This window comes from Lycorma delicatula, chromosome 1 (genome assembly GCF_047948215.1).
Source record: "Lycorma delicatula isolate Av1 chromosome 1, ASM4794821v1, whole genome shotgun sequence".
NCBI lineage: Eukaryota > Metazoa > Arthropoda > Insecta > Hemiptera > Fulgoridae > Lycorma > Lycorma delicatula.
Window position 1 is genome coordinate 82,237,256 of NC_134455.1, and position 25,297 is coordinate 82,262,552.

At 29.7% G+C, this 25,297-nt stretch overlaps 1 protein-coding gene across 1 annotated transcript in view; it reads left to right on the plus strand.

The window, feature by feature from the left end:
- The window catches only part of LOC142317546 (carboxypeptidase B-like), a 129,294-nt gene that overhangs the window by 25,000 nt on the left and 78,997 nt on the right, over positions 1–25,297 (plus strand). Inside the window, exon 2 of the mRNA XM_075354105.1 lies at positions 21,358–21,533. Coding sequence (XP_075210220.1) covers positions 21,392–21,533 — 142 coding nt within the window. The 5' untranslated portion in view covers positions 21,358–21,391. The remainder of the gene's footprint in view (positions 1–21,357; positions 21,534–25,297) is intronic.

Genomic DNA, 25,297 nt, shown 5'->3' on the forward strand with positions numbered 1-25,297 from the left:
TCTCTATGCTCTTTAAAGTTATACGTCAAATTACTACCATTTCCATTTCAAATTTGTTAGTTTTCACCACGTAACCATGTAACTTAAAGGGATAATGGTCTTAACTGAAAAATAAATCATTTAGATATAGAACCTAAGCTAAGTTTCATCTTTCTATGTTTAACTGTTGCAATATTTTTAAGAATTCCCATACTTAACTGAATCTACATAAATAAAGATATTACGTGTTAATAGGTGATCTTCTCCCACAAAGAAGAAATTTTTTAGAAAAGTATATAAAATATTATCATCTAACATGGAAAACTTTAAATCAGAATTTTATAATATGTAAACTACTGCTTACTAGAAAAAAGGAGAAATTTTTTTACAACTATCTGATATATTTATTATTCTTATTTTACAATGTAGATAAGCAGCGTTCTTTTTGAAATTATCATACAGATGGAACTCGTGAGTGTGTGCCTTCCTAGTATGTAAGATATCACAACAGCTTCTGCTTTGGCTTTTTGGATCCGCAACGTAAGAAGTGTTCAAAATACTAGATCCCTTAATTTAATTTATTAGATTAATGAGATAATTTCATCTAATATATATATATATATATAAATATACATGAATTTTTTTTTTTCAAAACTTCTCCAATGTTTCTAAGTTACCATCATTTTTGTACGTACTAATTTTACACAAAAATCGGATGTTACTACTTGAATGTATAAACAGAAAACTTAAACTAATGATAAAATTAAAGTAGTCAATGCATTGTTTAAATAATCAATCACATAGCCAACAGTTAATAAACATCATAGTGATATAACACAATTTAATAACTTAAAAACATTTTATTATTTTTTAATAACCCATCATTTAATAAAAGTACGATTACTTAAAAGTACGATTTTTAAAAGTACGATTTATTATAAGTACGATTTTTTATTATTTTAAGTACGATTTTATAAAAGTACGATTTAATTTTTTTACCTTTACTACGAGAAGTTCTTTTCGAAACTACTTACTAGTTCCTTCTTCGGTTGTGTTCATTAACATTCCTATACAACTGGTGAAAGAATTAAATAACTGAAAAATTACCACTGGATATCTATAAAACGGGTTCAATTAAATTATTTTTTTTTTTTAAATTAAAATATATGGATGCTTTAATTTAATAAAAAATCAAAAAAAATCTAACATCTCATTAATAATTTTTTTTTAATTATTTAACCGCTTAAATGTGACTGAAAACTTTTTTATGAGATTTTAATTAATTCTAATATATTTAAATTTAATAAACAAAATTAAATAAATTCTTTACCTACTTAGACTTACCTAAGTCTAAGTTATTTATAGACCTATAGATTCACAGTGAAAATTGTTTTTGATCTGAACTTTTATAACATGATTTCTCTACCAGAAGGCTTGGAAATAAAAACTAATTTTACCATATATAGATCGCAAGGGTGGGCTTGTAGTAAAAATACTATAAATTATCAACTGATTTTCGAAGTCAAGAGTTTTAGGGATTGAGCCCTTTGTAAAGGCATTTGCTTTTATATGGATTTGAATGCTAGATTGTGGATAGAGGTATTCTTTGGTGGTTGGGTTTCAATTTAACGCACATTTTGCCGTGTGTAGCCAGGCATTGTCATACAAAAATAGAATTCCCCAGGATAACGTTTCACGTCGTTTTTCTGTTATAGCACTTCTAACATTTTTAACGTTTCGACATTCACAGTAGCCCTGTGATCACTAAATTTGACAAGCAAAACATATTTTTTTTCTCTCCAAAAAAATAAAGAAATAACAGCAGCCATGAGCTTCTTTACCGAACGTTCTTATTTGAACTTTTTCGGTTTAGAAGATGCTGCCATTGCTTGACAGCTGTTTTGTCTTGACATTCGAATAAAATACTAGATTTCATTTCCGGTAATAATGCGATTAAACACTTTACAGCTTCGTTTTCGTAACGCAATAAAACTTTAAGAGCTGTAGCAAGAAAGTTTTCCTCTCTGTCGGTTAACGTGATCGGAACCCATCTGGCACAAAATTTTTAGAGCCCAACTTTACAGATAAGACTTCATAAATCAAAGATTATGAAATATTAGGAAATATCAAAAACATATGACAAGGTAAAGCACCGGTTTTCTTGAATTTTTTGTCAACTTTTTTAATCAAATAATCTGTTATTACTTCTGGCGGGCCGCTACGTTTTTCATTATCAACATTTTTTAGCCCTTTACAAAATGAACGGCACCATCGACTTTCTCTAGCGTCACTCATAATATTCGGCTCATAAACATCACAGATTTGCCTGTGAATTTCAGCAGCTGCCATCAAAAATCAGATTACTCCTCGTACTTCACACTTGGTGGGATCACGAATTGTAGAACTCATTGTAAATGGATGAACATACAAAAATAACAACAAAATAACTATTATTACTGATTATTAATCGAAATAACTACTACGCAAGCGCCATCTCTTTACAATGCGTATGTAGACTACAAATTCAAAAGAGCCTTATTTTGAAAGCACTCCTTTCCCTCTTATGTACCGAGAATTAACAAATATGGAAACCCTTAAATATCAATTAAACAGAAAAATTAAATCTATCAAATTCCTTTGCCTCGAAACGACCTATTTTTCGATATGAAACCATCACATCCAACGTCCTCGGTGGAGAAGTAACTCAAAAATTTGAAATGGAAATAGTGTTGAAACTAGTCATTTTATAGGGAATGTAAAACAAAAGATCTGATGCAAAACAGCTCAGGTTTCTACAACCCTAACTGAAATGGCAGCGATTCAAGATTTTTTTATACAATTGAGTTTCAAAGGTGGCCTACAATACACTGCAAGTAATTGTCTCGTACCAAAAAAATAGAATGTTCTGAGGTAGTAGTATTTGCTAAATCTTATTTTTTTTAACATTTCACTTTTGAGTAGTTATTTAAGAGATAATAAGATAACTTCCGAAATTAGCTGTAAAAACCTTAAATTGCAAATATTTTGATTAGAATTTGTAGTATGTCTTTTATTTCAAATATTTTTTCAACGCCTTTTAAAATTATTTGTTATAACACTATTCTTTCTATTTAAAATTATTAGTTACTTCCCATGGGGGTGGAGGGGGGGGGGCTCGGGTATATGTTGGTCTCCATACCAAAAAAATTGATCGTTTCCAGGTGGGATTATTTACTAAATTTTATTTTTTTTATTTTTAACCTTTGAAAAGTTATTTTAATGTTCTTTATTAACACTGTGTATATATGTTAGTATATGTACGTTTTCTATCTCTCTTTAAAATTTCTATTCCTGAAGACCGAGCCAAATTATAAACAAACAAATGCCAACACTTACGGCTACTAAAAAACACATAGTTTGGAAATCACTTGAAAAAATTTACATTTACAAAATAATTGGTTTAAAATTTTTTTTAATTCATCTTTTTAAATGTTAGTATTAATAAAATATATATTTTACATTTCAATTAATTTAAAAAATTTAAGTTTACTATTATTTCAAACATATAGACGTATTTACTTAAGAAATAAACGGTAAAAATTTGATATAATCAAATATAAAAAAAATATTAGGTCTACTGTTTATTTGATAACTGTTTATGAAACTAGTTCACGATGAATAAATGTTATTTAATAGGCTATACGATGACTACATTTTAACCTAACGTTAATTGCGCCAACTGACCATAAAAACCGCTAACCGTGTATGTTGCCAACGATGATTATATGCTTTACTTAGTTTAATAGGATGTATGTAATAACGGTTAAACACACATTATTATAATAACTTGGACATTATGATATAATTTAACAAAAATTATTAAAAATTTATATTTGTAGAAAATTATTAATTTAAAACTTAAATTTATACATGTACCATATAGAAGTATTATTTATAATTAAATATATATTTTTTTTAACCTTAATTCGGAATGAAATTACAGAATTAATTTTATCTCTTTTGAACTGCTTTTAACAATATAGCGTAACACGCTTAGTGTTTAGTAACAAGACTACTTTTCATTTAAGTGGAAAAGTAAACCGCTACAATGTTACAATATTGGGTACGAAGAAGCCACATGAATTTGTACAACGAGAGACTTTTACAAATTTAATGGTTTTTCTGCAATTTCTCGGGAAAAGGTGCGTGGTCCCTTTTTTCCTTAGAGACCAATGTTACGGTAACACTGTTATCGAGAATATCCCGATATGCTTGAAAACTGGCTTTTCCCTCAATTAGAGACCGATTTGGAAGGTTTCATTTTTCAGAAGGACGTAGCATAACCTCACTGAAGTCTGTTACGTTCGAGAATTTTTTAACGATAGGATTTCTCAACGATTGATCGGCCGTATGAGAGTGATCTAACGATTCAGCTTTGCATTACTGGCCTCCAAGACCGCCAGACTTCACTGTGTCCGATTTTTACTTGTGGGGTTTTGTAAAAGATTCCATCTATGTGCCACCCCTTCCGGTTACAGTGATTGAACTGCGCAACCGCATACCAGCAACTGTGGCAGCAGTGAATAAAGAAACGCTTACTAAGATATGGGATCAATTCGATTACAACTGTTTGGACGTACCGTATGCTGTGCATCCCAAGGGGGGCGTATTGGGCGCCTATGACTTGGTATGTAAAATAAACTTCATAAATAAACCTTTAATATAAAATTAATCTTCAGTTTTTATATTCAATATTTTCCTAAATATAAATAATTCAAAGAGGATGATCCATTTTGGGACACGTAGTATTATTATCGAAATTTGTATGACCAGTTTCGTTAAGGTTTGTCTTCTTCCGCTTGATGTACTTTAAATTAGTGGATCATTAAAATATTATTGACTTTCAATTAAATAATAGATTGATTATTTTTTTTTTTATGAATAACAATTCAGTTACAATAACAACATACGTAATTTATTTATTTTTCTTTAAAACATTACTAACTTCATTCTTTATCTTTTACCAATAAGAGAAGACAAAAATGATAATACTTTTAGGAAAATTCAGTACGTTTATAAATAGGGTAATTTTGTTTTTGTAGTTTACGTTTGCAGATTAACGAGTTTGATTTGACTGTGTACAAAAGGAAATCAATTTTCATCTTTAAAACTTATACCCAATAAATTGAAATCATGAGCATATGTTCCCTTTAAAAAGAAAAAAATAATTTAAAAAAAAAAAATATTAATACTCAATTTTTTTGTATGAATGTTTTATTTCAAATAAAAAGTAAAATTTTACTCGTATTCAACTTTCGATTTTGTTAAGAATAAGTAATTTTGTTTGTTATACAAAGATTTATATCATTTAAAAACTTCTTTAGCTACAGTTGTTTTGTAACATTTCACTCGTTATATTATGTACTATTTCCTTTCTTTTCTTTTTTAAGCCTCCGGGACCAACGTTAGGTATTGCTTCACAGGATGAGATGAAGTGACATTTTTAAAGCTTGTGAAATTACCATGACTGATCGGGATTCGAACCTGAGGCCTTCGGATGAAAGGCCGAGACACTCGCACCACGGAGGCCGGAATATTATGTACCATTTATCTTAAAACTAAATATAAAGCTGAAACAAAACGGTTATAGAAGAAAAAATAGAAAAGAGAAAACGTATTAATATTACAAAATAAGGGAAAGGTTTGGATTCATTACAAGAAAACTTAATGCAGTAAAACAAAAAGCGGAAATCATTCGGACATAAAAAAATGTAAGTTAGCAAGTTTCCAATTAAAAAGAGATCGTTCCATGTAAATAGTATTATGAAAAAGTTACATATTACTATGGTTTAATCAGTTTATTGTTAGAGATTTTCTAATAAAATTAAATTACAATATTAAAAAAATTGCTTTGACCTTAAAAAAGGAAACAAAGATAGGAAATAGATTACTAAATTATCGCCTACATACCTACTAAAAGTCATAACCTTTGACTAAGTTAATCAGAGGTTTTGACGACATAAATTTGAAGAATTACCCAGCTTCATCCGTATTGTATATATGTAAATATGCACAGTACATATATGTATATAATATGCAATGTGTATATAAAATAATGTGGGTTTTCAAAAAAAACATTGTTTTAGAAAAAATATGACAAAAATTATGAAAAATCAAAATGAAGAAAAGTTTTACAAGAATCTTACCTGTTTAGTAGATTTCAATATGGTTTCCTTTGGTTCCCAACTAGAACTAGTTTAAGTAACGAAAATTAAGATAGTTTCTCTTTATTTTGACTATATTTCATATCTCTGTCATGGTTTGTTCGAAAATTATGACTGCTTGAAACTCCACCATTATTTCATTATTTACGGACTCTCTCCTCCCCTCAGTCTCTCTCTACACAGACACAGACACACACACACACACACACACACACACACACACACACGCACGCACGCACGCACGCACACACACACACAAACACACACACACATATACATACACCCACACACACATCTTCAACCAGGAACAATAATTTGATATTACAATAAATCTCATTACCCTCGCCAAAGATTTGACTATAATTTTATGACTTCTTTTTAAGCATTCAAATTAACAATACATGCTTCAACTTCAAGTTCCTGTAATATACTCTACTAAAAATCTTGAACTTTAATAATTGGTTCTTAAATAGGCATTTCTTACTTACACTTACCTATTCCCAAAATGCATGATTATTTTTATTATTGTCGAAAATCATTCGTTTACTTTGTCATTTTTTTTCCATTTAACAATATAAAAATTATCTTTACTTCTTTTTTAAGATGTATATTTATTGTAATAATATTTAAAAATTAACTGTTCGATAGGAAATTTGTATTTATTATAAATCACTGTTAATAGGCTAGTTTTTCATTCAGAATTAATGTTTTAAATCTATTTACAACATATCGAGAATTAAAAAATAATAATTATTATTATATTAATAATAAAATTCAATAAATAAAATACAAAAGGTAATAAAAAGCTACGTGTTTATAAAATGTGTTTTATACTTTTGCTCTGGTAAGTCACAAAAAAGGTACGTTAACATAATTAAAGTGTTGGACATAATGACGAAAAACAGTGTAATACATATCACCAGAATACAAGACGTGTATTATTTAACAAGAAGATGCAATTTAATTTACGGGGTATTTATTTGTTTACTTTAGGATAAAATTCCAGAATGAAATTGAAGGTCAGAAACATGATATTTTTATATACTATTTTTTATTCATTTCAAAATTCTACGCTATTAGAAAAAAGTTAATGCCGTTGTCAAATTGTTACCAGCAAGGATAGGAATGAATTATCTTCCGCTGCCTTAACGTATATTAATTTTTCATTCTCTTATTTTTTCAACATGTTTTACTTCATTTGCGTTTTATAGAAGTAAATGTAAAAAATGGATTTCCGCTTACGCATTAGAAAGATTTATGATTTATTAATATTTATGTCTTATATCCGTTAAGAGATGTCATTTTAAATTAATAATGAAACATATTATTTTGAAAGATTATTATTTCTATTTCATTGTAAAAAAAAGGCGTGATTAAATGTGGAACACGATATCCGATAAATATTCTGCCAACAACAGCTTGAATATTCTATTTTAATTCTTGAACTGTTTTTGGCTTATTAGTATAGATTTGCTCCTATACAAAGCACCGAAGGAAAAAGTCAAGAGATTTTAATTGGCACAATCTAGACATACGGTCAATCGATGTCTTCGTTTCATAAGATAATCCATCTTGATAACTTCTCACGCAAAAATGCAGTAGTTTAACAGTTGGTGTGACTATTAGCGCCATCTTACTGATACAAATATCGGGCACATCCACTTCATCCGATTTAGACAAATAAAGGTCAACTAGTATCATACAACAGAGCTCTATGTTGACTGTAACCGCAATACTTTCATCGTTCCCAAAAAAATTTAGCCCATCACACCACCGGAGCATAAGTCGCACCAAACAGTCTTTGTGAATAGAGATATTTTCTGACAATTATTTTACTGTTTTTGAGCCTCACATGCGGCAGTTCTCTTTATTCACGAACCCATTGAATAGGAAATGGGTCTCATCATTAACGATAAATTTCTTTAAAAAAAAATTGGCGTAGCTGCCTGTATGTTTAATAACTAATCAATTACATTGAAATAGGTATTATGGCTGCAATTGTTGCATTAGTTGCACTTTGTAAGCATGTCTTCCAAAAACTTTATATAAATTGCCTAAAGAGGCAGCCTAGCTTTTGAGATTGCTAATTGTTGTTGTTAACGTCTTTGGAATTGGCAAACCTAAACTTCCAGTGACACTTTCAGCAACAGCAGTAATGTTTTTTTGTTAACCTCTCCCTTACGTCTTCATATGATTCTGTTTAGCCTCCGGGAAAACCGTAAGGTATTATTTCAGAGAATGAATGAGGATGATTCCTATAAATGTAGTCTTGTACAATCTCAGATCGACCGTTCCTAAGATCTGTGGTAAATTGAACCAAAGAACACCGATATCTACAATCTAGTATTCAAATCCGTATAAAAGACTAAACCTTTACTAGGATTTGAATCTTGAAACTCCCGACTTTGAAATCAGCTGATTTTCGATGATGAATTAACCACTAGAACCGGTGGGCAAATGATTAACTTCGCAAATTTTCTCAAATTTAGCTATAGTTTTACAGTTGTTGTACAGCATGGTACTTCATTTTGACCGAAAACAACACCGAAATTTACGAACTGTACATGAAAATCTCATAATTTCTTTGCTTTGTAGGACAGTATCCGAGGTCTGTTCAAAAAGTAACCGAACTTTTTATTACGCGCCAACGGAGGTATTTAGTGATGTGAGGTTGGCAGCATTGTGTTCCGCATAACCACCTCTGTAACCACTTGTTCTTGAATTGTTGATATCTCGTTTAGGTTTCGTGTTATTGTTATTTGAGTGCAACATGTTTAAGTGTTAGTAGCGATTTTTGTAATGTGCGATTTTCGGGAGCAACGATATAACGTAAAATTTTGGGTGAAACTGGGGAAAAACCTCAAGAAACTTTTCGAGATTTGAAGCAAACTTACGGTGATGATTCTCTGGGTCGTAGGCAATGATGCGAATGGTTATCACGATTTAAAAGTGGTCATCAGTCAATTAAAGATGACCCTCGACCAAGAAGGCCTTCGACTACAACTGATGACGCACACGTTCAGAAAACCAATGGTCTGGTACGTGCAAATCACCGATTGACTGTCAGAGAACTTGCAGTAAGGGTTAACATCTCGATTGGATCATATCATGACATTTTGACTGAAAAACTGAACATTTATCGAGTTGCAGCAAAGTTTGTGAGTTTTGATGACTGAATAGCAGAAAGAACATCAATTAGGCAATTACTTGCAACTCCTTGAACAAGCCGATGACGATGAAACACTTATCCGTAACGGATCATAACGGAAGACGAAAGCTGGCTTTACGGCTACGACATTGAGACAAAAGTTCAATCAGCAAAAAATCACACGTTACAAAAAAAGCTACAAACAATTAAACACGTTGCACTCAAATAACAATAACACGAAACTAAACGAGATATTAACAATCCAAGAACATGCCGTTGCAGGGGAGGTTATGCTGAACACAATTCTGTCATTCCCACGTCACTAAATATCTTTCGTTGGAGCGTAATTAAAAAGGTTTGGTTATTTTTTTAACAAACCTCGTATAGTTTCATTTTCACTTCGTATTGTTTTTAAATTGAATGGTTTTATTTTTACTTAACAACCACTAATGAATAAGATCTATAGATGTGATTTTTTTAAAACACACCGGAATTAAAAAATGAAAAACACGTTATGTTGTAATTGATAAGATCTTAGAAATTTTCAACAAGTTTTTAAAAATAATTATGCACAAAACATAATTGCTTTATTTTTTCAAAAGTTTTAATTTCTTATAAATATGTACAATTTTGTATTGGATTAATTGTTTAAGAATATTTGTGGGAAGTTACCTGAAGACATGTTTGTGTATTAATAATGAAATATAAAGAATGTTCTAAATAAAACTGTGCATCAGAGCTTGCAAAAATTCAATTTATTATATTAAAAAAACAATGATAGAATGAGGAATAATAATAATTTAATTTTTATTTACAGGAGGTGCTGAATATGGCCACCATTTCCCTCTAGGCATGCCGGAATTGGTTTCAGTATGTTTGAAAGTACACGCTGAAGTATCAAAGGAGTGACTGCATTTACAAATTCAGTTAACAATTTATTTTTCAGTTCATCTAGGGTATGAGGACTGTTATTATAAACAGATCCTTTAATTCTTTCCCGTAAATAAAAAAATCCGGTGTAAGATCTGGGTATCTCGGTGACCAGATGTACTTTGAAATGAACTACCATCGAAAACTTTACGAAGCAATTTTATCGAAACATTGGCGGTATGTGATGTTGTTCATCTTGTTAGAAGTTCGCTTCAGTTTTCTGATAAACCTTTTTGTACTCTGAGCTATGCGATCAGAAGTGTGATCAAGCATAAAACGGCATTTAAACAACGAAACGCGGAAATCAATTGTAAATAAGTCAGCTTTAGTTTCACTGCTGGCATTATAAAAAAACAAGTTTAAATATACTTCGTTGATAGAATACAGTAGGATTTATTGATTGAGATGAAGAGCACTTTATTTATGACACCCTGGTATAAATATGACAAAAACTAATTAAACAAAATAAAGGAAAAGGAAATTAATCCACCGGGTTGGTGGTCTAGTAGTAAACTCGTGGACTTAATCAGCTGACTTTGAAATCGAGTTCTCAGGTTCAAATCCTAATGAAGGTTTTTAACCTACATTAGGTAACGAAGGCTTTTATTCGGATTTGAATACTAGATTGTGGATACTGGTGTTCTTTGGCGGTTGGGTTTCAATTAATCACACGTCTCAGGAGTAGTCGGCCTGAGTTTGTTCAAGACTGCACGTTTACCGGTATAATTACATTACACTGATAAGTCGTTAATAACTTTTAATTGTTGATGCGATTATAAATAAAAGTATTAAACAAAAAGAAAAAAAGAAATTATGCAGAAAATTAAAAAATAAATCATTCATTTTCATTACAAATAATACATTTTTTTACTGTTCTTAAATTAATTTAAATGTTGCAGATATATATATATATATATATATATATATATTTTAAATTAATTTATTTATTTTTTTTTGGTAGTGATAATTAATGGTAATAATTGTCCATAATTAAATACTTAGTACAAGTATTTAAGTACTTGTACTAAGTTAATTAAAAAATAAAATATGATTACACAATTTAATCGACGATAAGGAACTACAAGAACTGCAGACAGAATAGCCGAACACAATTTCTTTGTAACTATGTCAATAACCTAATCTATAACATAACCTTTAAAACATGTCAAAATCGTTAACCATTAATGAAAGTTGTACATGAAAATGATTTCATGTACATTAAATATATGAACGCCTTAGTTAAAAGCAAAAAGTCGGTTGGATTATGTTTACGTGTTAACGATTTGAAGTTGTTGTGTGATTTAACTCTTCAATTTGAATTTTACTTAATATAATATAATTAATATTAATATGTATATATTATTAATTAATATTTAATTAAATAATATTTATTTATTATTTTATTTAATTTTACTTATTTTATGCTATATTAAAATATAAAAAAATCTTCCATTTGTAAATAAATAAATAAAAACAACATAAGAAAGAATCTTTATTATTAAAATAAAAGGAAAAAATTCCCTCATTTTATTAAGTTAAAAACTATTTTATAAGTAAATATTGTTTCTTTACGGGAACGCGTGAGTCATTTCTTCGGAAGTAAAAAGAAAACCTATTATCTACATTAATTTAAAAAAACCTGTTTTATATGTAATGAAAACATCTTTCATGAAACAAAACGCCAACTCAAATTTAATTCTACCAAGTCTCGATTTAGTAACCGATTATCCGTTTTACTGAGATCCTCCTTCATAAAACATTTTAACGACTGGTTTTTACATCATATTAGGAATTCCCTGGAATTACCGTTTAATACTCTGGTTACAAGAAATAATTTCATACTGAGTAAACAAATCTTCTGAAAATTAAGACCACTATTACAGGTTTCTTATTGCAAGAGTTAATTAAAGTTATGATATATCTCACCGGTATGTACTGGAAATCTATTCTTTGAATTATATTAAATGAGCAAATATTTCATCCTATATATTTGAATTAAATATGTTGAAGTTAAAATAAAAGAAACCCAGATTTATATTTTATTAATAAAATATATAAATTTAATTTATTCTTTGCATCAAAGAAACGAATAAAGCAGAAAAAAAATTGACAAATACTGAAATATTTAAAAAAGAGAAATTCTATTCTGAAAATGAATAACTAAATAGTAGTAATAAACTAAACCCAATCCATCTCAACCTAACAATAAAAAAATCAAAGCAGACATTAAAATAAAAAAAATCATTCTTAAAATAAACAAAAATATACTGAACTAAATTTAAATCATCAGCTGTATCTAGCTACCAAATAAAACGATAAAAAATAAAGAAAAAAGTGTATATCTTCTATATATATATATATATATATATATATATATATATATATATATATATAATGTCGTGAGTGATTCATAATCAACCACTAGAAAAAACTAGATGAAGATAAATTGATAAAAATTTGTATACATTCTTCTTACGGTGTAAGTGCATAAGTAAACATTAAGAAGGGATTAATGTGTTTTTTTGATGATTTCACTATAATGGTTTAGCTTTTAGGGAGTTTTCTGGTCCTTTAGTTTTCTTTTTTTTTAATTTTGAAGTTTGATTATTGTTTTTAAATTTGGCTTTAGTCATGACTGTTCTTTTCACGTATTTGAATGTCGACATTCACCCGGAGAATATCTACATTTTCTAATTTTGGCCTTTCCGGTAACATATACAAATTTTCATCAATTTATCTTCAGTAGGTCATGCTGGGCGTTGATTTTGAATCACTCACGTCGTATTGTTTTTTTATATATATTCTTTTTTTTATCAGCTATCGTTTTATTTGGTATCTTCAGGCTGGATCAACAGATTTTTATGAAATTTTTCACGATGTTTTCTGAACATGGTTCAGTGATACCATTTATTTTTGGTTACAATCATTTTCGGTGGGTATTCGGATACGGTCACCATGGGTCCCATATCTTGAAATATTTCTCAGAGTAGAATGATTTTACGTAAAAAATTCTACTCTGAATGAAAATATGAATTATATTTTTTACATAATTCTTTAAGTACTTACATACATTAATGTTCCACTTAATTTTCTTCCCGTTTGTAATCTGTCGAGGACGAAACCCTTCGTAACAAATGCTTGAAATTTAAAAATCAATTATTATTACTTTTATTACTGCATTAATTAATACTTTTAATAATTAATTTAACTGATTTAAATAGGAATTTCTTAATTCAACTTGTATCCGTTTTTTTATGGTGTCCAATCCTTAATTTTCCACCTTATGGTTAAATTTCAATAATCTTTTATTATTTTGTACAGAAAACTATTTTAAAGATTGTAAGCTTTATCAGAATAACATAAAATAAATATTTTTTAAAACAGTGAATAATTATATTGCCTTAATGAAAGATTTGAAGATATTTTTCTATTTATTCAACCTTGAAATTACAAGCCGGATGTCTAATTACCATACTTATTTTAGACGAAAGATGAATTTTGTAGCGACAAGAAATCCCATCCCGATAGGGAACTCAGAATCTTTCGGATGAAAGGTAGAGATCTACGGTTCTTCTACGGAGATCGGCATTGCTTAATATTCTATTATTTTAAGGTAATGATATGCGAGAGTCATTTAATAATTAATGATACAAGTTTTTCTGTTGCTCTGGAAGTAAAACGGTCTATTTAATCAATGTGATATTTTTTTCACTTTTCAACATAATGTCCATCAACATTAATCACTTGTCACATCTCTGTTTCAATTTATTTTTGCCTGCTGTAAAGAAATCTTCGTCATGATGTTGGAGCCAACTCAGCAAGTTTTCTTTGACGTTGTCATTTCCATAATTTCTTATTACATACCCTTCCTTGAATGGAACAAAAAAAAAAAAAACGGAAGTCCTGTGGCACCAAGTCAGGACTATCTGGTGGGTGAGGTAATAATTCCCAATTCAATTTGTCGATGGTTTTTCGAATTATCTGAACTGTGTGAGGCTGGGTGTTATCATGAAGCAAAATGTTACCTTTGCGCTGAGATCTAGAGCGGTTTTTCAACACTGCTAGCTTTACTTTGTTGTTAAGGAAAGCACATTAGTATGTTCTGTATTCGTTGATTTTCATGAAAATCGACAAAAACTGGGCCTTATGCATCCCAAAAGATTATCATCATGATTTTTCCTGCTGGTCTGATACGGAATTTTTTACTTACTGGTTAACTCGTTTGCCTCTACTTCATGCTGGAAACGTTTTGATCCCGGTTTATAATGGCAAATGAATGTCTCATCACAGGTTAGAACACTATGCAAAAAGCAGGTATGTAAATATCTGCTGCGTTGTTTTGGCTCTGTGCACGCGCGAAGTCTTCAATCCTTATTCAAGATCTGTCAACCCTCTTGGAAACCTTCTTCGCTTGTTTTAGTATTTGAGCTTGTTGGTAATAATGAAATGAATTATACTGACACTTCCTTGTAATTTTTCAGCTATAATAGCAACTGCAATCTTCCGGAAATAAAACGATAGCTGATAAAAAAAAAAGAATATATATTACAAAAAACAATACGACGTGAGTGATTCAAAATCAACGCCCAGCAAGAACTAGTGAAGATAAATTGATAAAAATTTGTATATGTTTCCGGAAAGGCCAAAATTAGAAAATGTAGCTGCTATTCGCCGGGTGAATGTCGACACATACCAAAGAGTTTATGAGTTTCAAGTGCTGGAGTTGAACTTCGATTGCACGTTCAGAACGTGCCCGTCAGTCACTGAAGTTCGTGTTTAAACTTTCTACCCGCTTGTAAAAATGTCTACGGTTCATACAACTTTGTTCGTACTGTTTGGTTACGCGAGAGTAAATGTTAACCGATTTTTACTTCCTTGTACGAAGTAAAGTAAGTATTGTGATAGCGAAAAATTTCGGTTTCCAGATTTCTGCATAAATATCCATTTTGAGTAGTTCGGCGTGACGTTTGTACGTACGTATGTATGCATGCATGTGTGTACGTACGTATCTCGCATAAACGATTAACCGCAGATGTTGGAATTTTGGATTTAGGACTGTTGTAACATCTAGTTGTGCATCTCACCTATTGATTGTAATCGACTGAACCATTAGTGTCCAAAAAGCTCACAATCCCCCAAAAATTGGATTTTGGACTTTATCTTAATTGCAGTAATAAGCCCTTACTGAGAGCTTTTCAACGATGTAATAAGTAGTACTTATTTTCACTGGATCCAGAGTTATAGACAAATAGAATTTTAATTAATGAAATATTTGGATCTTAGAAGGGGAAGGCACATCGGTTCGAATCAGACTTAATCGCTTTAAATTTTTTTTTTTTTAATTTAAATATATTGATTTATTCATAATTATTAACATCTCATTGTAAAATAATTTTATGATGAATAATAATGAAAAAAAAAAATATCAGAAGTTTTTAATGAAATAAAATTTTATGTACTTTTCATTTAAAACAAATGTGTATATGTAATTTAATAGGCGTACAAGGAAGTCATGGGTTGCCCAAATCAGATTTTTTACCTTCAGAAAGCAAAAATTACCGATCATAACGTTCATGTTAAACAGTTCAACTAATTCGCAAACTTGAAAAGGACTCGCTATCGTAAAATTTAATTTTGAGGTTATAAAAAAATAATTTTACTCAAACAGCTGATCAAAAGTTATTACAGGGTTATCAACTTAATGTTCTTAAAGTGTGATAATCCTCTTACCAACTATTTTGCTACCACAGTTATTTGTGTATTTAATTACTGAACGGCTCTCATATATTGTGATATCATACTGATATTAAAAATATTTTAGCAAAAACTTTAAAAACAATGAATAGAGAAATGTAAAATAAAAAACAAATCTCATTCCCACAATTGAGGACTTCACTACTTTAGTTTTAATTTAGTTTCAACTTCTGAAAATTTAAATATAAACAATTGTAAAATTAAGATTTTTTTTAAGAAGGCCTTAATTAAAAAACGATAAAGCTTATTATAAAATAATAGTATAAACTATATTCATTCTTTTCTTAATCAGTTTCACCAGTTTCCCTTGATTATTCCAAGCAAGTTCTTGAACTTTCCTTTTTCTTGTCCACGGAAGAGCTCACTGTACATGATCGCTGTAACATATAATTAATCTGAATAAAATATATTTATATATACATTTTTTTTAAATAAATGCAATCCAAATATGTATGATTATTTTTTTCTTCATTTTGTTTACTAAAGAATATACTTAATTTTTTTTAGAAAAATGTTGTAATGTTTTTCTTCCTGTTATCTACTGAAATATAAACGTAAATACGTAAGTGTAAACATACAAGTGTGACTAAAAGTTATGCAGTATTAAAAATAAAATTAAAAAAAAATTAAGAAAAATAAGAAAAAACAAAATTTCTTAGTAAACAAATTTAAGTCTCAGTTGATTACCTTATCCAAATGTCGTTTTTATCATCAAAGTTTGACTGTACTTAGGGTACAATTGCAACAAAAAAAAAAATCAAAATTTTTAATAAAAAATTGTTTGTCTATTTAACCGTTTGCTCTTTATAGAAAACCCCTTTTATAGGTGTTTGAAGACGGAATACCACGAGAAAGTATCTTTTAAGGTGCATTAAATTATGTGAAAATATTTATCGTTCCTTTAAATAAAATTCTGAGATCAGGGGCCCATAAGATCCGTATTTTTTCTCTACTTGACAAATTGTGACCAAAATTAAATCCCATCAATGTTATGAAACATTATCTGTAACATACTCCTTATGCAAAATTTGATCCTATTAAATTCTTTCCCTTATATAAAAGGGAAAGTAAACATTTTTTAAATAATTCCCACGAATAAATTTTTAACTTAAAATTAATCAATTTATGAATTATATTTACATACATAAATATTTATATTTAAATAAATAAATTAATAATTGTAAGGTATTGTAATGACTGTGTTATTTTAGTCTAAGATCCTTTAACTGACTTATAAAGTAAATCGTCTTAAATATTTATTGAATGCACAGTATATGACTTTTCATATTTAACTTGCAGTAATGTGTGTGCTACATATCCTAAGAAACTAAAATGGAAACAAGGTCAGATAAAAATCAACATGTTCTTATATATGAGAACAAAGGATGTAAAAATGTTCTATATTTGATTTAAGATAAAAATACATTGTAAAATCAATAAAAACTAATTAATTTGTAATTAAATTTAAAAAAATGAACTAGGAAAACAAACAAAGAAGGAAGGAAAATGTATGAGAGAAATTAGTTCTATATTTATGAACGCACGTACATGAACTTCAACGTAATAATTAAAAAAATATGATAAGATGAAACTTAACTTAATGCTCTTATATTCTACTTAATTAAATTAAAATTTTATATCTAATATAAATATTAATATATAATAATAATAATAATTAATATTGCATGCGTTCTGGTGTGGTTTAAACCATGATCTTTAGTTTTGAAAATATTAGATGTACGAATTAATTTCTATATAACATATTGGTGAAAGTTATCAGATTAGAAAATAAATGTTACTAACCACTGATATTTACATTCAGCTGTGAAGAAAAAAGGGTCGGATGGAACTAGTATATCGAGCTCATTCAGGTGTTTTGAAGTAATTGTGGAACGTTCTCTTTGTACTAAAAAAAAAATTCTTATAAAGAATTTGGAAAAGTAGAAAAACATTTTCATATCATTCATTTACAAAGTTGTTTATATTAAGTTTGAAAGGAAGTAGGGTTCGTCCTCTAAGATTAGTGGTATTATGAGAAGATTAGATGAACAAAAATAAAATAAAAAATAAAAAAAATAGGTCTAATTTATATTTAATAATCTTTAAAAAAATATAAATAAAATGAATTTGATAATATATAAAAAACTATTTGCATTATTATAATTATTATTGTTAATAATGTAATGTGTAGGTTGCAATCTGTTCAAATAGCAAACAATAAACCACCCCTCCACGGCCTAATGAGATGAGGATGACATTTATGACGTGTTAAAGAGGTGTAATCTTGTAAAGACTCAGGCCGTCTATTCCTGAGTTGTGTGATTAATTAAACTCCAGTCACCAAAGTATACCGATACCCACAGTCTAGTATGGCAAATCCGTACAAAAGCAACTTACGTTTACTAGGATTCGAACTTCAAAATTTTCCACTTAGGCACACTATTATAATAAAAATATCACTTTGAACAAATTTTGATTTGAATAAAATATTTAACTCAATGGGTATCTTAGAAGAAACGAAAAAATTCAAGACATGTTCTAAAAGTGTAAATAAAGAAAAAGGTTCATATAAACACAGGTCCGAAATAACTTTGAATTTAATTATAGCTTGTAAAAGATTTTTCTGTGATTTCTGCTTCTAGGATAAAAATAAAGCCACACTTAGATTCTTTTAACTGATATAGTGGTATAAGTTTGATGGTTTCAAATGATTTTTACTTCCTTCTACGAAGTAAAGGAAGTAATGTGATCGCGAAATATTTCGGTTTCCAGATTTCAACGGATTTTTGAACATCCCTGAATCCATTTTGACTAGTTTCGGCGTGACGTATGTACGTAGGTATTTATCTCGCATTATTCGAAAACGATTAGCTGTACGGTGTTGAAATTTTGGATTTAGGACTGTTGTAACATCTAGTTGTGCACCTCCCCTTTTGATTGCAATCGACCGGACCAAAAGTAACCAAAAAAGCCCAAAATTCAATGAATTTGGATTTTAACTTTTTATTAACTGCAGTCATTGAGAGCATTGAGAACTTTTCAACGGTATATCATAAGTGGTACTTATTTTCATAGGTTCCAGAGTTACAGCTAAATAAAATTTTAATAAATAAACCCCTATTTGGGTCTTATAAGGGGAAGGGACATCGCTTCAAGTCCGACTTCATCTCATTTTTTTTAATTTAAATATATAGATTATATTGATTTATTAATAATTATTAACTTCTGATTGTATAAAAATCTTTACAATAAATAATAATTCAATAATAGCAATAAAAAAAATATGAAAAAATATCAGAAGTTACTACTGAAATAAAATTTTATGTACTTTTCATTTTTTTTTTAAATGTGTATATATAATTTAATAGGCGTACAAGGGAGTAATGTGGTGTCCACATCAAATTTTTTACCTAAAAAATTGAATAACACAGTTCTTAGAACTGTATCTCTAACAATATTTTAGAAAATTATTGCAAAACACAATTAAGTTTGACGTAAATAGCTTTGTTAAATTGTCATTAAAGAGGTAAAGTTTTGTAACAAGATTTCTAGAGAATTTTATTCTGAGAAAATCTATATAAGTATTGTTGACTACACGTAAATAAAAGTTTAAGAAATTTCACTTTTATTAAAAATAAAACAGGCCGAAACATGGCTGAGAAATAATACATTATAATTTTAAATCAAATCAAGAATCATTTCGATATTGGAAAACACTTATTAGAAACAAAATCAATTAATAAAAATAAGTAAAAAAATCCATTGTGCAGTTCTGCGCAAGAATGTCGACTTTTCATTATTTTATTTTGTTTCTTTTTGTCGCGCTCAAACACACACACACACAATCATCATGATCCTCACAGTAGGTAACGTTACCTGAATACGCCGAACAATATTGTTAATAGTAAATACCAAAGATAAAGAAACGTTTCAATTCAAGGTTTTTTTCTTTTTTTTTGTTTAACCTCCGAGACCACCGTTAGACATTGCTTAAGAGGATGAGCATGTGTGAAAATGCCATGCCTGACCGGGATTCGAACCCGCGACCTCCAGATGAAAGGACGAGACGCTACCACTCGTGCCACGGAGGCCGGCCAACATTTCAACTTGCACGACGAACCTCGTTTCTAACTTGCCCCGATCAAATTTATTTGACCTTAAATTGAGCGTAACTTAAAAACGACTCGGTCAACTTCATCAAATTTTTACATGCACAACTTAAGATACCCTACTGCAGCATAATTAATTTTCAGTGAAATTGATCAAATAGTTTTGAAGATTTTCGAGCCACAAAACTCTATAGATGAATTTTATTTTTAAGATTTTCGAGCCACAAGATTTTGCACATGAATGCTATTTTAGTAATTTACATTTCTCAAAACTTAAAGAAAATTCATTTTTTCCCTCCCCACTCGCACCATACGACGGAAAGTAATATCGGAAAGTAAACTTTACGTATACGACATTTTATAAGACTATTTCTTTTCAGCACAACACAAAAAGACCACTGTTGTCTTTACACGAAATCTGATTCAGTTTATATTTCATAGGGGTAGCTGGAATCCGAGCGAAAATTTTCACTAGCCATAACTCACAAATGAATCATTTTAGGACAAATGTTTATATGAACTTTTTCCATTATTTTCAAGACTAGAATAGGTTATGAATGACCCGGGAGAACTTCGTGATACACTCTGTATATAAAATGTAAATTTAAAATTAAATAAAAGGCTTATTTATTTGTAACACGATACCAACAGTAAAGTTAAATTTATCTTTCTTTAATCTGTACAATATAAACCTTTCCATACGACCAGTTTTATCCGTAGAATTTAATGGGCAAAATATGACGTGATTCGATCACGCATTGATTAAAAATCATTAATATTCAATATGGATAACAGTTAAATAACTGCAAATAGAATTGATAATTAAATTCTACATCTTCAATCTCAGTTTAGTTTTAGTATGCAAAGGCCTGTGGTCTTGAAATCATCTTTTTTCCACCAATAAAATACATTTTTTCCCCCCTAATAGCACATTCCATGGATTTGAAAACTAAATTTTAACATTTTGGTGAAATTTTCATACAATTTAACTTTATTTTATTTCATCCAGTAGATTGAAAATTCAATGAAAAGACCTGATTCTCATGAATATTCTTTTCTTTTATCTACCTCCATACTCTCGATTTACTGCTAATTAAAACTTAATTTCTGTTGAATTGAATTTTGTTTTTACTTTAGATGTTGCTTTTAACCTATTATATGTAAAAAAACAAAACAAAATTGATTACCTTAATTTAAATCTTTCTTTTATTTGATGGGAATTTTTTTGTTTCAGATCGGCAGACAGATGAAACGTAGCTGATAACGGGATGGGTGTTGGATGGGTCGTTCTTCAGGTAGCGCTCCTTGCGGCAAGTTGCCGTAGCCAGGAGACAACAACTTATAGTTTTTTTGGTGAATTTGTTAAATTAGTTGAATCTGCAATTGATTTAATTTTCAGTCCATTCTACGGTAAGAGCATAAATCTATTTAGTTTGATAATTGATTTATAATATTTTTTTAATAATATAACTGATAAATTTTGATTTTAATAACCATCATTATTTCTTCGTACAGCAAAATTTCGTACAGCAAACATAGAAATTATATATTTTTATTTTCCATTCATATTTTTTTTACCCACAACAGAACGGAGACAGTATATGCGTTTGGGTTAAGAGGTTGTGTGTGTGTGTGTGTGTGTGTGTGTGTGTGTGTGTGTGTGTATATCTGTTACCATTTTTCTCAAAATCTACTGGGCCAATTTCGATGCGGATTTTTGCATTACATAGCTATCACTTCAGAGCAGGTTCTTAGACAGACATGTTTACGGTTACAGGCCACCTGGGGACACTGCAGTAAATGAGTTTATCTAAAACGGTTGAGCCGATTTTGATGCGGTTTTCTGCAGTACATAGGTATCACCTTAGAGCAGGTTCTTAGATTAGTTTTACGGTTAAAAGCCACCAGGGGGCGCTGTAGTAAATATGTTTCTTCAAAACGGCTTCGTGGATTTTATAAAATTTTTAATTTCATCACTTGTAATCTAATTGTTTATCACAAAATAAATTTAAAAACGGATTCTATCTTACTTTTTCGAGAAATTAGTAAATAACTTTTAATTTCAAATATTCTTTAAAAGATTAATCAGTCTTATTTTGTGATGAGGGCAAATATATTTTGGAAGAATTTATGAATCCATATAACGGAATGATTTAAAAAATTGTTCTACACGACAAAGTAAGAATAAGTTCAGACTTTCAAGGGTAACAGCAGACAAGACACCGGTGTACAGGCCACTGATTATACTAAGAATTAAACTGGTGTTAAACAGATGGAAATTCCAAGTACCGTTCTACCAAATCATTTGGCCTTCGGGGTCTCCATCATCAGAAGCTGGTTCACCAGTCTACAGAATTTCGTTAAAATATTCAGTTTAATGAAAACCAACAGACAATACAACGGTTGCTACGCAATATTATTTTTGAAATAAATTTTTTCGTTTTATTTTATATGTACTTTATTTTTATTTTTCATATTTAATTAAAATTTATGTAGTGTAAATTTTTATTTAATTTATAATATTAGACATATTTTAACAAATATAAAATAATAATAATAAAAAAAAAAATTGATACTCATTTAAAAAATAAAAAAACTACAAAATTTTGATACAGAGATATTTGTTGAAATGATTCTCAATAAATAGTAAAATAATTTAAAAAATCTCTTTTCATCAGTTAAAAGTTTCGGATGCTCCTTATTTAAATGATAAAATTCTTCTTTCTGGAGCTTACAATCAGTAATCGGATGTATGCGTAGTTTTCTATTTCTCTTCATATGCCGTTTATGAAAATATCCACAAAATAATATATTCTAGTTCAATACATTTTTAATTACTCGAAAAAACTTTCGTAAGATAAAAAAACATTCGTAAACATCCAAAAAATCAAATCACAAATAATACAGCATACAATTAGAATATCTATTAAAATATTTGTTTTTAAAGGGTACGAGCCGGTTACCTGAATTTTACCATGTACCTTATACATGGTATATATCTTGTACTAATGTCTTCTCTGTAACTACTCTAAACGTGCTGCAGGTTATTTTAAACCAATCAATCAAAAAACGATACCTTTCTTAGTTTTAGTTTTAGTTAGTTTTGTTATTTCAAGGCAAAAGGAAGTAATGAGAAAAAATTACGTAGAATAACTGAAAAATATTGGAGAGTAAAATAAGTAAAATAAGAGTAAAATAAAAATTAACTCAGCGTCAAATAATGGGCAGGCAGGATGAACAAGAAGATAGGGAGGAGAGTGGAGAATTTCAAGACGCATAGCGATAGAATCATTGTAATAAGGATAAAATCAAAACCTAAACCGACAACGATTGTTAACGTCTATATGCCTACAAGCGCCCATGATGATGATGAGGTAGAGTGTGTATACGAAGAGATTGATGAAGCAATTAAACACGTAAAAGGAGATGAAAATTTAATAGTAGTTGGAGATTGGAATGCAAGCATTGGAAAAAGCAAGGAAGGAAATATAGTGGGTGAATACAGGCTGGGCAAAAGGAATGAAAGAGGGGACCGACTTATAGAGTTTTGCACGAAGTATAATTAAGTAATTGCCAACACCCAATTTAAAAATCATAATAGAAGAATATACACTTGGAAAAGGCCAGGCGATACTACAAGGTATCAGATAGATTATATCATGGTTAAGCAAAGAATTAGAAATCAACTCGTTGACTGCAAAACTTACCCTGGAGCAGACATTGATAGCGACCATAATTTGATGATAATGAAATGTAGATTGGGGTTTAAAAACCTGAAGAAAAGGTGTCAGATGAATCGGTGGAATTTAGAGAAGCTTGAGGAAGAGAAGGTAAAGAAGATTTTTGAGGAGGACATCACAAGAGGTCTGAGTAAAAAAGATAAGGTAGAAAATGTAGAAGAAGAATGGGAGAATGTTAAAAAGGAAGTTCTTAAATCAGCAGAAGCAAACTTAGGCGGAATAAAGAGAACTGGTAGAAAACCTTCGGTTTCAGACGATATATTGCAGCTGATGGATGAACGTAGAAAATATAAGAATGATAGTGATGAAGAAAGTAAAAGGAACTATCGGCAATTAAGAAATGCTATAAACAGGAAGTGCAAACTGGCGAAAGAAGAGTGGATTAAAGAAAAGTGTTCAGAAGTGGAAAGAGAAATGAACATTGGTAAAATAGACGGAGCATACAGGAAAGTTAAGGAAAATTTTGGGGTACACAAATTAAAATCTAATAATGTGTTAAACAAAGATGGTACACCAATATATAATACGAAAGGTAAAGTCAATAGATGGGTGGAATATATTGAAGAGTTATACGGAGGAAATGAATTAGAAAATGGTGTTATAGAGGAAGAAGAGGAAGTTGAGGAGGATGAAATGAAACAATACTGAGATCTGAATTTAAGAGAGCATTAAAAGATTTAAATAGCAGAAAGGCTCCTGGAATAGACGGAATACCTGTAGAATTACTGCGCAGTGCAGGTGAGGAAGCGATTGATAGATTATACAAACTGGTGTGTAATATTTATGAAAAGGGGGAATTTCCGTCAGACTTCAAAAAAAGTGTTATAGTAATGATACCAAAGAAAGCAGGGGCAGATAAATGTGAAGAATACAGAGCAATTAGTTTAACTAGTCATGCATCAAAAATTTTAACTAGAATTCTATACAGAAAAATTGAGAGGAGAGTGGAGGAAGTGTTAGGAGAAGACCAATTTGGTTTCAGGAAAAGTATAGGGACAATGGAAGCAATTTTAGGCCTCAGATTAATAGTAGAAGGAAGATTAAAGAAAAACAAACCAACACACTTGGGGTTTATAGACCTAGAAAAGGCATTCGATAAGGTAGACTGGAATAAAATGTTCAGCATTTAAAAAAAAATTAGGGTTCAAATACAGAGATAGAAGAACAATTGCTAACATGTACAGGAACCAAACAGCAACAGTAACAATTGAAGAATAAGAAAGAAGCCGTAATAAGAAAGGGAGTCCGACAAGGATGTTCCCTATCTCCGTTACTTTTTAATCTTTACATGGAACTAGCAGTTAATGATGTTAAAGAACAATTTAGATTCGGAGTAACAGTACAAGGTGAAAAGATAAAGATGCTACGATTTGCTGATGATATAGTAATTCTAGTCGAGAGTAAAAAGGATTTAGAAGAAACAATGAACGGCAT